The 12,711-nt window shown below is 43.6% G+C and overlaps 2 protein-coding genes across 8 annotated transcripts in view; both read left to right on the top strand.

Moving 5' to 3' along the window:
- Window positions 1-11,110, top strand: part of TPD52 (tumor protein D52) — a 51,294-nt gene extending 40,184 nt beyond the window's left edge. For 5 of the 7 annotated variants that reach the window (XM_088176635.1, XM_088176630.1, XM_088176618.1 and 2 more), the window contains 3 exons: window positions 7,076-7,117; window positions 8,480-8,528; window positions 9,647-11,110. In XM_088176635.1, the coding sequence (XP_088032761.1) occupies window positions 7,076-7,117; window positions 8,480-8,528; window positions 9,647-9,763 (208 nt within the window). In that variant the 3' untranslated portion in view covers window positions 9,764-11,110. The remainder of the gene's footprint in view (window positions 1-7,075; window positions 7,118-8,479; window positions 8,529-9,646) is intronic. The other 2 variants (XM_014870714.2, XM_014870712.2) reach the window with 1 other exon arrangement.
- A 1,422-nt stretch (window positions 11,111-12,532) lies between these two features.
- The window catches only part of MRPS28 (mitochondrial ribosomal protein S28), an 80,559-nt gene continuing 80,380 nt past the window's right edge, over window positions 12,533-12,711 (top strand). Inside the window, exon 1 of the mRNA XM_014870711.2 lies at window positions 12,533-12,704. Within this exon, the coding sequence (XP_014726197.1) occupies window positions 12,546-12,704 (159 nt within the window). The 5' untranslated portion in view covers window positions 12,533-12,545. The remainder of the gene's footprint in view (window positions 12,705-12,711) is intronic.

Here is a 12,711-nt window from a genome sequence, read left to right as displayed (position 1 = left end):
CCTTCCCTTTTCCCTCTATGCCTAATTGCAGGCGGCTCTGACTCTTCCCCAAACACACACAAAAAATTCATGACATAAAGAACCTTAGCTAACCTTTCTTGTGGATCATCTATGGATTTGTGCTTGAGTAGGTACTGTTTGAGTGTTCCATTGGCTCTTTCTACTATGGCTTGTCCTGTGGGTGAGTGTGGTACTCCTGTGATGTGTTTGATTCCCCAGAGTCTCATAAACTGGCTTACTCTCTTGCCGACATAGGCTGGTCCATTGTCGGTCTTTATTTCCTTAGGCATTCCCATGACTGCAAAGCAACTTGTTAGGTGCCTTATTACATGGATTGCCTTTTCTCCTGTTTGTGCGGTAGCCCAAATGTACTTGCTGTAGGTGTCTATTGTGACGTGTACGTATTTGAGCCTACCAAATTCTGCTACGTGTGTAACGTCCATTTGCCAAATTTCATTACTTTCCAGACCCCGAGGATTTACCCCACACCCAAGACCCACCCCACTGTTGTGATGACTGCAGGTGGGACAAGCTCTCACTATTGCTTTAGCTTCTTGTATGCCTATTTTGAACTCGCGCACCAATCCTTTAGCATTCTGGTGAAATCGTGTGTGTGACTCTCTTGCCTCAATCCCCCTATCATCTGCTACATTCATAACCAATCTATCTGCCCTGGCATTGCCTTCACCCAAGCCTACATCCCACTTGTGGCTTCTGATGTGTATGATACAATAAGGCTTAAACCTCACTCCTACTGCTCGCTTTAGCTGCAGTAAGAGTTCATAGAGTCTTTTGTTTTGCACCTCTTTCACAGAGGCGTCCTCAATTCTCTGTGCTACTCCTGCAACATAAAACGAATCAGTGACCACATTTAAAGGCCCTTGCAGTTCACTGAGTGCCCACACAACAGCAAGCAATTCCAATGTTTGTAAACTGTCCTCTGGAGCAGCGTCTATTATCTGCTTTTTCCATCGAGGGCCTTCTTTCCAGGTGATGGCTGCCCTCCTCGATTTCTTTCCGGCATCCGTGAATGCTGTGATGGCACCTGCTATCGGTTGTTCCGATCGTGTTGGCTTTGATACCCAGTCCCAATTTCCTAACCACTGAAGATGACGTGGTGTCAGCGGTCCTGTGTTGACTGCTGCTCCAGCTTCCAGCAAAGCCGTTTGTAAGTCCTCAGAGTTGAGGAGGTACCAGTCTAAGTCCTCCTTTTTCATGGGTAGGTGGATTGCGGTCGGGCCTGTTCCGGTGATTTCCAGAATCCTTACCCGACCCTTACGAATCAAGGTAGCTACTTGTTCGATTTTTGTACTGATTGTCCTTTTTGCTTGTAAAGGTGGAGTTATCCACTCTAGTACCTGTATCTCCCCCGTTTTCTTTTGTGTCTGTGTAAGTGCTCCAAGCAGATGATCAGGAGTATTCCAAATGGTAAGGTTTATAGGTAATGATACATCCCGGCGGGAGACAAATCCTTCATTGACGCAGCGAATAATGCCATTGAGAGCGTCTTTTTGTTGTGGTGTCATGGTTACAGGTGTGGTTGGATCAGTTCCTTTAAGTAGTGGCCTGAGGGATTCTAGCAGAGAGTTGGGTATCCCAACAATTGGTTTGAGCCACTGTAGATCCCCTAGTAAGCGTTGTGCTTCATTGAGATTGGTGATTTTTGTTGCAATTTGAAGTTTTTGTGGCCGTACGATTTGATTTGTAATAGTCCATCCTAGGTACTTCCATGGTGTAGATTGCTGTATCTTTTCTGGAGCTATTATGAGAGATGCTTTTGCTAAGGTGTTTTGAATTTCCTGCATTTGGGCATTTGTAAATGTTGTTTTCTGGGCAAACAGGATGTCATCCATGTAATGGTAAATAATTGTATTAGGCCATTTTAGTCTTAGGGGTTGTAAGGCCGCATCAACATATAGTTGGCACAAAGTAGGTGAGTTTTTCATACCTTGTGGGAGTACAGTCCATTCATATCTTTTGTCAGGTTCCCCCCTGTTAATTGACGGTAGGGTAAATGCAAATCTTTTTGTATCCTGAGGGTGTAAGGCTATAGTAAAAAAGCAGTCTTTTAAATCAATAATTAAAAGAGGCCAATGTTGTGGGAGCATGGCTGGATTGGGAAGTCCTGGTTGTAATGCTCCCATTGCTTCCATTTGATTATTTACTGCTCTTAAATCATGCAAAAGACGATATTTCCCTGATTTCTTTTTAATCACAAAAATTGGCGTGTTCCATGGGCTTGTGGAAAGTTTTAAATGTCCTTGTTGAAATTGTTCTTTCACGAGTTGATGTGCTTGTATTAGACTTTCCCTTTTTAGAGGCCATTGCTTAACCATTACCGGTTCATTGGTAGTCCAGGTGATTGGGATTGGGAAAGTCCAAGCAATGGCAATTACCCCAAAGGGTGCTCGTTGGATAGAACAACTCCAAGCTGAGCTAAAATGTCCCTTCCAATTAGACAATGTACCATGGGTGGTAATGCAACTACTGATAACACAGTTACCAAGTCCTGTCCATCTATAGTAACCCTTATTGGGGGCGTTTTCTTTGCGAGAGTGAACCCTCCGACGCCCGTCACGGTATCCGTGGTTTGTAATGATGGCCAATCACAGGGCCATTTTTCTGGAGAAACAATGCTGGTATCTGCTCCAGTGTCTAAAAGTCCCATCATTTTTATTGTACGTCCTGCATAGGTGAACTTCACCTTCTTTTTGGGTCTAGTATTGAGATCCATTGTGAGTAAAGCAACACCAGAGGACCCAAAACCTTGGTCCCTGCGCGGAGTTTGTGTTTGTGGTTGAACACCCTGGCTTAACTGTGGAAGTGGAATAAATTGAGCAATACGCTGATTTGCCTCAATTGTTAGAGGAGGAAAAGGAGTATAAACTATTATTTGTATTTCCCCAGTGTAGTCTGCATCGATGACACCTGGTAGTACAAACAGTCCTAAAATGGAGCTCGATGAGCGTCCCACTATTAGTCCTCCAAAAGCTTGTCCTTTAATAGTTACCGGGCTTTGTACTCCAGTTGGGACTTTAGCGGGGCGTGTTGTTAATAATGATGTTTTTACTGCGGCTGCCAAGTCAAGTCCCAGGCTCCCTGTTGTGGCTGGTTGCAGACAGGAGATGGCGCTGATGCTACGGCGGCTACTTGTGTCTGGGCGCGGCTGCCGGGCGCGCTCCGCCTGGAGTTTCCCGATTGGCGGCGACAAGCTGACGTGTTGTGGGTGTTGTTCTGGCAGTTTTGGCACCACACTCCTGAGGCTCGGCAGTCTCGTCGAAAATGGCCTCCGCCTCCGCATCTAAAGCATCGCGTTGAAGGAGGTCGGCGGTTGTTCGCTGTGGCCGGTGCTGCTGTGGAAGCACGGAGCGGGGCAAGAGCAGCTAATACTTGTGACTGTGTGGATTCAGCTTGTTTCTGCAGCCCTAAGCTTATTTCTTTTAGTGCATTAATTAAGAAAACCTGCGACCCTGATGGCTGCAGCGCCATTCTTTCTAATGCCTCTTCTATTGTCCAATTAGCTCCTAGAGTTGACAATACCCTCTTTGTTGCCTCATTGCTATTTTGTAACGCACATTGCTTTAACATTGCTCCTCTCATATACTCTGGAACTCCTGCCCTGTCGATAGCAGCGGTAGCCTTATCCACAAAGTCCCCAAAGGATTCTTCCCTTCCTTGTTTTATTCCCATATACATGGGTATACCTGAGCTATCTTTCACCTGATCAATAGCAGTTCTTACGATACGCATAGCTTCTCTAACCCTGTCAGCCCCTGGGAGTAACTGAGTTTCTGACCTGCGAAATGCACCCACTCCCATTAACTCATCTGCTGTGATCCCGACTAACGGATCACCTTGACCTCTTTGTACCGCAACTGCCTCGGCAACAAGAGCTTGCCAGTGAGCATTAAATAGCATTTGCTGATGTGGTGTGAAAATCAATTTTGCTATGCTTTTTAGATCATTTGGCAGTAATAAATATGTGTCAAATAGATAGTCTAGCATTTGCTTAGCTGGCTCGCTGCGAAACCCGAACTGACTCACTGTCTGTCGTAACTGTGCTAGCAACTTCCAATCAAGTGGTTCATACTCTCCCACTTGTACAGCTTGTCCTTGTTGGTTTACTCCCTGTGTGTATGTTACAGGAAAGGTCCAGACTTTGACTGCGCTCACAGCGGCATCATCCCCAGTCTCCAGGCCGTGTCTAGCTAGCATATTCCATGCCTCCCTCCTCTGCCTTGCCACTTCCCCCCGCAGGTCGCTTTCCGCCCTAGGGACAGGATTTGGCTCACTGGCAGGTTTAGGGGTGCTAGATTCAGGCCGACAAGGGGATTCTACGCCGCAAGGTTGAGATATTTCGCTCTCTGCAGTTACCTCCTCTGCTTTAGCAGCATTATTTCCCAGTTCTTCTGAGGGGGGTGCAGAGGGCCAAGTGCAACTAGCCCCATCGGCCATTCCTGCCGTGTCTCTAAGAATAGGTATTTCAACCCTTCTTGTGCTTGGTGCAAGGGGCTCATTATCACCATACTGAGCATTTCTTTTATATGCCTCTACTGCCTGCTGTGCTGCCCTTTTCTCTGCCTGTTGCTTTAAGAGTGCGTTATGAACTACTTGCCAGATTTTTCTTAACTTTTTTGCTGTCTTATCATCTGCTAACACTGCCTCCCACAGTACATCCCCTAACTTACGCCACTCATTTAACTCATGCACACTATGAGGGTTAGTGAATAAGCCTTTAGCAGAACCCCAGGCTAACAACCCCGGTATATCTTTCCTGGGATTAAGCTCTTTTAGCCCTAACTTATCTATATGTGCTATAAATAAATCATATGCTGCTTGCCTGTCCATTTTTTACCGTCGGCGCCGTTGCAACTCTCCGGCTTCGGCAGCACGTATGGCCCAGGACCACCTCTGTAGCTCCTGAGGGTGTCTTTCCTACGTCGTTTGACACCGACCCGGTTGCAGCAGGCCCCAAGCTCAACTTAACCGACCGTGGCGCGTTCTCCCCCGTTTTCTTTTTCAGCGACGGAGGCACGCGTCGGGGTCACCATTTGTCGGAGAAGGGAGACACGGACACCAATTCGGTCATCTGCGAAGTCTCGTTTATTGATAATTAGAGTGGCGATTAAATACAGGGCTTAATTAGCTCATGCATATTGCAAAAGCTAAGCTCATCATTGGTTGCCTTGCCATATGCGTCACTATGCTGATCAGCTAAGTTTATAGCTACACTTTTGCAATTTCATGGCTAGCAGAGTTCTTCTAGTTCTTCTTTTACAGTCTGTCTTTGTTCATCTTATCACAAGTCTACGTGCTTTCCCTCTTGCTATGCCCTTGAGGCTGAGACCTGCTTTGTCAGCCTGACTAAATTGATCTGACTATGGCCTCTCTCTTCTAGCCATTCCTGCACCAGGCTCTCTACAGGTATACAGAAGTGTATTGTACAGGAGCAAGTAAGTTCTTAATGAATAATTCTTCTATTAAATGGTGTCTGAGATTTAACTAAACTTTTGTAGACACCTGTTAAAATATCTACAGTACACTGTAGGTTGTTGTTCTTCAGTGTGAGCAGTTCTACAGTTTGTAAATATATGTATTTCTTCCTCTTTAGCCTTAAACTTCTTGCAGCGTGAGGGGAATTGGCTGAGCATTGACTAAAACTAGTCAGTCTCAGTGGAGCTCTGTAATAAAACCTCCATGTGCCAAGCCCAGAACTTGTAGTAATCCACATCACAGTGAAGAATATAAATTACAGTCCAGAAGACAGTCAGCTTCTCTCTGTTCTGGAAATGCCTGTGGAAGCCAGACCATCCTTAAGAATGAAATACAGGAGGAGAAATGAGGTTGGGGAAAAGATGAAACGTAGCTGTGCATTACTGATGTGCCAGGAAAGCATCTGGCTATGTGTATCTGATTCCCAGTACTCTGTAACTACAAATCAACCAATAGATGTGCATCTGCCTTAAGGGATCAGGGAACTTTCTATGTGTGTTGTTTTTATTTTTCTATCACAGTATTTTACTGATGAGCTCTCATAAAGAATCTCTTAAAACTTGTTCTGCAATAAACAGAACTTCTTTTCCTCTGTGAATGTATCTTCCATTGATTGTGCTGAGGTGTTAATTGAAAGTTTGGAGGTACATCTTATGAGAAAATTGTTTCCCTTCCCTCTTCTCCAGCAACTGCCTGGATCGTATTCTCTTGAAAGACATCATAAAGCCCAGACAAATTTTGACATTCCATATATAGTCATGAAAAACTCAGATAATCACTTGTAATAATTCTAAGTTACTGTTGTGGTATTTGGTAATAACTATTTAACATATAAGGCTTGTTTGTATCTGCAGTAAACAGGGATTTTTCTGCATGGAACTAAATTAGATGCCAGGTGATGTTGAGGTTATTCGGGAGCTCCTTCATCTATATGTTATGTTCTAGGAGTAGATGTGTTTTCTTGCTAGACAAACAGTAACTGTATAGCAACACTGTCAGGTTATAGAAATCCTCTGTGAATTTCAGAACGCAGGACTAGGACTTTATCCCTTCTCCTAGCATAAACCTGATCTTGAATACTGACTGATGTGACTGCTTTTGTTGGATAATGTATATTGATGAGTAGATAATTTGTATTGATGAGTGTAAAAAACTTACACTGAATTGAAATGGAAGCCTTCTGGATGTAGAGATAATTCTTCCAGTAGGAAGATTAGCTGATTAATAAGTGTTTCTTACTTGCTATTGCCAAAACTGTAAACACAGCATGACTCCTGTTGCTTGAGAAACTTAAGGAGCAGACAGACTGTTGCAGCTAAACAGAACAAGTACTAACAAGCATGGCACTTGAGTTTTCTAAAAGAAAAAGGTTGCTGCAGCTTTTGCTCTAATGTACTTGTATGTGTATGTGCATGGCTAAGCAATTTAAGAAAGCAAACCCAAGCAGTTACTAAGACTGTGTAAGACTGTTTGGCTGTTTACCAAAGATAGTTTACAGAAGGCAGCTCTCTAAGCCAATTTTTTCTCAATGTAATACTTAAACTAACTTTTTGCTTTCTTTTCTCTTAATGCTGGCATTTAGTATACGCTCCATACAACATTCAATTAGTATGCCTATTATGAGGTAATGTATGCATAATCCAGCTGTTTGGTTTATTTATTTTCATGTGTGGAATCAAGTCAGATTGAACTTAAGTCAACTAACATAGTTTTATAAAAAACAAAAAAAAACCCTACCCAGCTTTGTAGTGGATTTCCTATACTAACATATAGGGTAAAATTTGTTTTATTTCTGGTTAATGGAGGTGGTTATCAAACATCTGGAAAGTGACATTTCCTTACTGTTTGGAAAGCTATTACAGCTTTTCCCTGTCTGTTAGACTGTAATGCTACTAAGTGATTCCACGTTTAAAAGGCAGTAGTTTGGCATATGTTTTTGAAAATGAAAGTGAGTAAAAAAAACCCTGTGGTTTCAGAAGCCTCTAGGTGATCTGGAGTGCTTGCCTTTTCTCTCTGCTTGCTTGGCACTGTGTCCCTCCATCTTCTGAGGGTCTGGTTTGATGCATGTGTCACTGAGTGCTTTCTCAAGGGAAAAAGTGCTGCTAAGTGTGGGTGACCTACACAAATGCCAAGCAAAGGAAGAAGGGAAGCTGTGGACCTTTAAAAACACCCTTGTCTTCAATATTTATATAGTACATTTTTGAGTAATCCTTAGTCCTGTTCCACTGAAGGCAAGCATTTTCCATCCTACGTAAAGGCAGAAAAAGTGTACTAGTGTACAAATTTGCACATGGCAGTGACAGCTACTTGGAGCATTAAGCCACTCTTCTGGCCCTAATGAATTATACACCAGCCCTCAGCACTGGAAATCCCAAGCTGTCCTGCTTTTTGTATGCAGAACATACTGTTTGTAATTACAGCTGCCTTTGGCATTTAAAGGCAAGGAGGGGGGGTCTCACTTAAATTTAACGTTAGCAGAAAATGCCACTGTGAACCATGTTTTATTTATTGAACTTATAGCAAAGTAAACTGAACTGCTTTTCCTATAAAAAGTGAAAAAAACTCTGATGAGCTCTCTTCAGCAATAATATTAGTAAGCTAACCAGAAGTGATAACTAAGATTTTCTGAACAAATGCTTTAAGCCAGAAACGTGTTTGAAATCACTGGGAATAATAAGCTAAACCGAAAATACTTCCTAGTTTTCCCTTCATGTTGATATGAAAGATCCTATCACTGGACATGGCAATGTTTAGTTGCCAAAGATGAAAGTGAGCCTGCAATTTGAGTATGTTTGAATTTTAATTTTGTAATACTTGGGGGGAGCCAGATGTAAATTATTTTTAGGCTGTCTTTAAAACAAGGAAAGAGCTCCTAACAAATCTCGTGTTGCTCTTGGGAAAAAGCAACTGTCTGCTTGTTTCGTGGTGTTTATAGGTTAACTAGATGTGGTTTTAATTCTGTGGTTCCTTTTTTTTATTTTCATAGAAATTCTCCTACTTTCAAATCCTTTGAGGAAAAAGTTGAAAACTTCAAGGTAAGAATTTCTAAAAGACCTTGGTAATTGTGGAGCTGTGGATGTGGAGAAAAGACTCAAATGGATTCTGGGCAGCCTGTTTTTTAGTTACTGGTAAATTGTTGAAGAGGTGCTTAGATTAACATTTTTTTAAGTGCTGTGGAAATGTTTTCTCTGCCTAATGATTTGCAAATAAAATAATGGGCTGCCTGTATGCTATACAGGAGGATGCCTTTAGAAGACCTAATAGCTAACCTATACAAACAGCTAGTACTAGGCATCCAAAGTAATTAATACCTAATACTAGGTATCCAAAGTTGTCTAGGCTTTTATTTCATGCCTTTCCAGGGTCTAGTATCCTACACAGGAGAATAGCTTGGGATACATCTCTCATTTCTGGCATAAAAGACAAAAGGTCATTGCACCTTAATTTTAACTTTACTCCCGAAAGCATCAAGTGCCAGAAAAAACCATCAATAGCTCCTCCAGGTGAAAACTAACTTTAAAAATAACTAATATGTATAATCAGAACCAGATTTGACTTCTCCTAAGCACACTGGGCTGGATGAGAGGCATTCAAATGATAGTAAGGGCAGCTAGGCTTTCTCTTGCAACTAATTGGTATTACATTCTGTGGGATTGCAGGGGTATTATGCTGCAGAGGGAAGTGAAAAGGTGAACATGTTACCTGGAGAAAGTAAAATAGTTGCTCCACTCCTCTGAAAATCTAGGGAATTTCTGTTGAGACTCAAAACTGTCCAAAGTTCTTTATTGAGAAATAAAGTAGCAAATTTTAACTCTGAATCTCCTAAAGATGTAATGGCTAGAAAGGCTGCATACCTTTATCCATTTGTAACTGCGGGTGTTTCAACTTTTGGACTCTGGAATCAGCCCTGGAATAAGGGCTGCTTCATGTATCTCGAAGTCAAAAGGAGGCTGCTGTGTTAATCTGCTGGTGAGTGTTTCCTGCCAGATATGTAGAGATTTGTTTGAAGAATATTGTGGAGGTCTCCTAGACCTGGAAAAGCTGCTTTGTTGAAGAGAGTTACTAAACTCACACATCTACTGGTTTTGTTCAGTTAAGCATGTTTGGCACGCCAAGTAACTACTATGCTTTGTTGGGGCTCTCTGTGTTCTAGTCTAAAGTTGGAGGAAGCAAACCTGCTGGGGGAGACTTTGGAGAAGTTCTCAACTCTGCTGCCAATGCCAGTGCCACAGAAACTATTGCAGAACAGACGGAGGAAGAGACCCACTGAGATTTCTGCCTCTATCCTGCTACCCACTGCCAGATGCTGCAAGGAGAAACCAAGCACACTTGTAACATTCTCTGCGCTCTTTCCACCAGATGTGCTTTTATTTAGCACGTAGTTATTTTACCTGATTAACTGATACCAAGCTTGTTTGTGGGTTCAAAATATTTTTGAAACTAAAATACATTGTTTGGGGTTTTGTGTGGGAAGGGGAATTTCTATGCCTTTCAAGCATTTAAAGGATTTACCTGTAATTTGAAGACAACCTTTAAAATATAGCAATGAAAAAAATTCTTTTGAGAAGTTAATTATATTGTACAGATACTGTGGATACATAATTTCTTTTCAGTCTGTAACTATTGCTCGACTTAATCCTTATGAATCTACTGCTGCTGCCAAACTGAAGCTTGTTACTTCGCTCCTTTGTGATTGTTTCAGTTGAGTGTTGCCTGCAAGGGACACTGGACTGGGAGACTGGACAAGGAGAAAGGATCACTCCCAGCTAAAGAAAGGACTTCAGTATCAGCAGGCTTTACACAAATTATGGCAGGATCACACATGAGTAGGAATGTACTGTCTTATGAACGTGTTCCTCATACAGCAAGTGTGGCTAGGTAACATAGAACATGTAAAACTTACCCATCTGTCTGTGCATTGTCCACCTTGGAAACTTCTGACCAACACAGATGGAAGCAAGATGCCTCATAGTGCTGGTTTGGTTCAGTCACCATAACATTTTCAGTCTTGTTTTTTGTACAGGATGTCACTGTGGTAAGATAACACTCTTCTGAACATTTGACCAGTCACAAAAAGATTCATCTTCATTCACATGTGGTGGTGTCACATCCACACTAAGAGAGCATGGAATGGAAGAATAAGCCTGACCCCATAAATGGTTCTTTTTTTAGTCATCAAAAGAATTGCTCCTGTATCCTGATGTTGTTTCCCTTGTAGGCTGAACCCTGTAAACATCTGCTACACCATCATACTCTTTTTTAAAAAAATGTATTTAAGGCCTGTTCTTGAGCCCAGAAGTCTGTTTTGAGAGGTGCACAGTGTCATTGCTCAGCGTAGTTCTCCTAAAAGATGTGTCCTCCTACATCTTGTTTTTATCTGCTGTACTCCTCAAATTTCTTGTGTTTCATGTGTTCCTGCCACATGGTTAGAATGTTTTATCACTGTACTTAGAACTGGAAACAAATTTTGCTACATTTGTGTGAAATCCATGAGACTTCAATTGCCACAGGTGTCTGGAGGAAAAAAAGTTTGCTCCTGACAACCTAGCTAGCATGTCAGATATAGAATGTATGCTTAATTACATGTGAGAAGCTTAATAAAAGTGTATATGAGGAATATATTGTCCTGTGAACATGGAGGATAATGTAAATAAGTAAGGAAATTTTATTTCCAATTGAAACAATCCTTTAAGTTTGGTTCAAAGCAGTGCTGATACTACTGTACGTCCAGGAATCTGCATGGCTGGGCTTGGCATTTCTAGAGAAGACTGAGCCTAGGTTGCCTTCTAGTGGCTTACATAAAATTACAAATCACAGAATTGTGAGGGTTGTGAGGGACCTCTGGAGTTCATCTAGTCCAAACTCCCTGTCGAGGCAGGGTCACCCCTAGAACAGGTTGCACAGGACTGTGCCTACGTGGATTTTGCATGTCTGCAGAGAGTGAGAATCTATTGCCTTCTCTGGCAGCCTCTTTCAGTGCTCTGCCATTACATAAAATTAAACTGCCCTGGTTACATAGTGAAGTTCAGAAAACAGGTTCACATGTTCCCTCAACCTCTGACAGCTCCACCTTAACAAAGGAATAGAGAATTGAATGGTATAGAGAGAATGGAGCTCTTCCTCTTTTGGATCAGTACGATTTAGGCCAGGTTTGCAGGTTTTTCTGGAACATGACCCTTATTGGATGGCTCTTTTATTTATTTATCTGACAAAGAGAGAGGTCATTTAGTCCAGAGGTGAGCTTTCTGTTTCCTGAAGGAAGGCTTTTTTTTTTTTTTTTTTTTTAAGGCCACATTGCAGTCCTTTTATCATAACACATTATTATACTCCAGGAGCTCCTGCATCTTCCTCTGCCCAAGCCTTCCTTTCCTTGTGTGCAGGTGCCTTTGGGGCTGCTGTGACCCCTGAAGCTTTGCTTTCGGGGCTGGTATGGTAATCACAGAATCGATTAGGCTGGAAAATACCTCTGAGAGCAGGGAGTCCAACTTAGGTCCAAACAGCAGCTTGTCAACTAGATCATGGCACTGAGTGGGGCTCCAGAGGGAGTGACAGAAGGTTGTGGCAGGGAATGTTCAGGCTGGGTAGAGGAGGAAGGTTTTTCACGCAGAGGGTGTTTGGGCACTGAAGAGACTCCCCAGGGAAATGATCCCAGCACCAAGCCTGGCATAGCTCAGTAAGTGTTTGGACAATGCTCTCAGGCACAGGGTGTGACTCTTGGCGTGTCCTGTGCAGGACCAGGCGTTGAATTGGATGATGCTTGTGGGTCCCATCCGACTCACGTTGTTCTATGTATGAAGTGCCACGTCCAGTCTTTCCTTCCACCCGCTGCCTGGGCAGCACGTTGCAATGTGCAATTACCTTTTCAGTGAAGAAATCCCCCCGGACGCCCGACCCGCCCGTTCCCTGGCGCAGCTCCAGCGCTCTCTCCCATCCAGTCGCTGCCGCCCGGGGGCAGCGTGGCGCCCGCTGTCCCTCACCCAAGATGGCGCCGCCGGCCTCGGCCCGGCGCGCTGCGCCTGCGCGGGGGCCGCAGGTACCGCCCCCAGACAGTGATGGCGGCGGCGCTGGGGAGCCGCGCGGCCCGGCCATGGCGGGTGCTGATGCCCGCCGTCCGCAGGCACAGCGGGGCCGCGCCGGGAGCCGCCGGGACTCCCCCGCAGCGAACGGAGCAGCGCCCGGGCAGCGGCACCGAGGGCTCCGGCCCCCGGCAGGTGAGGG

Source organism: Sturnus vulgaris, chromosome 1 (assembly GCF_052056855.1).
Source record: "Sturnus vulgaris isolate bStuVul1 chromosome 1, bStuVul1.hap1, whole genome shotgun sequence".
Classification (NCBI taxonomy): domain Eukaryota; kingdom Metazoa; phylum Chordata; class Aves; order Passeriformes; family Sturnidae; genus Sturnus; species Sturnus vulgaris.
Note: the sequence above shows the minus strand (reverse complement) of the source record. Positions and strands in the feature narration are given on the sequence as shown.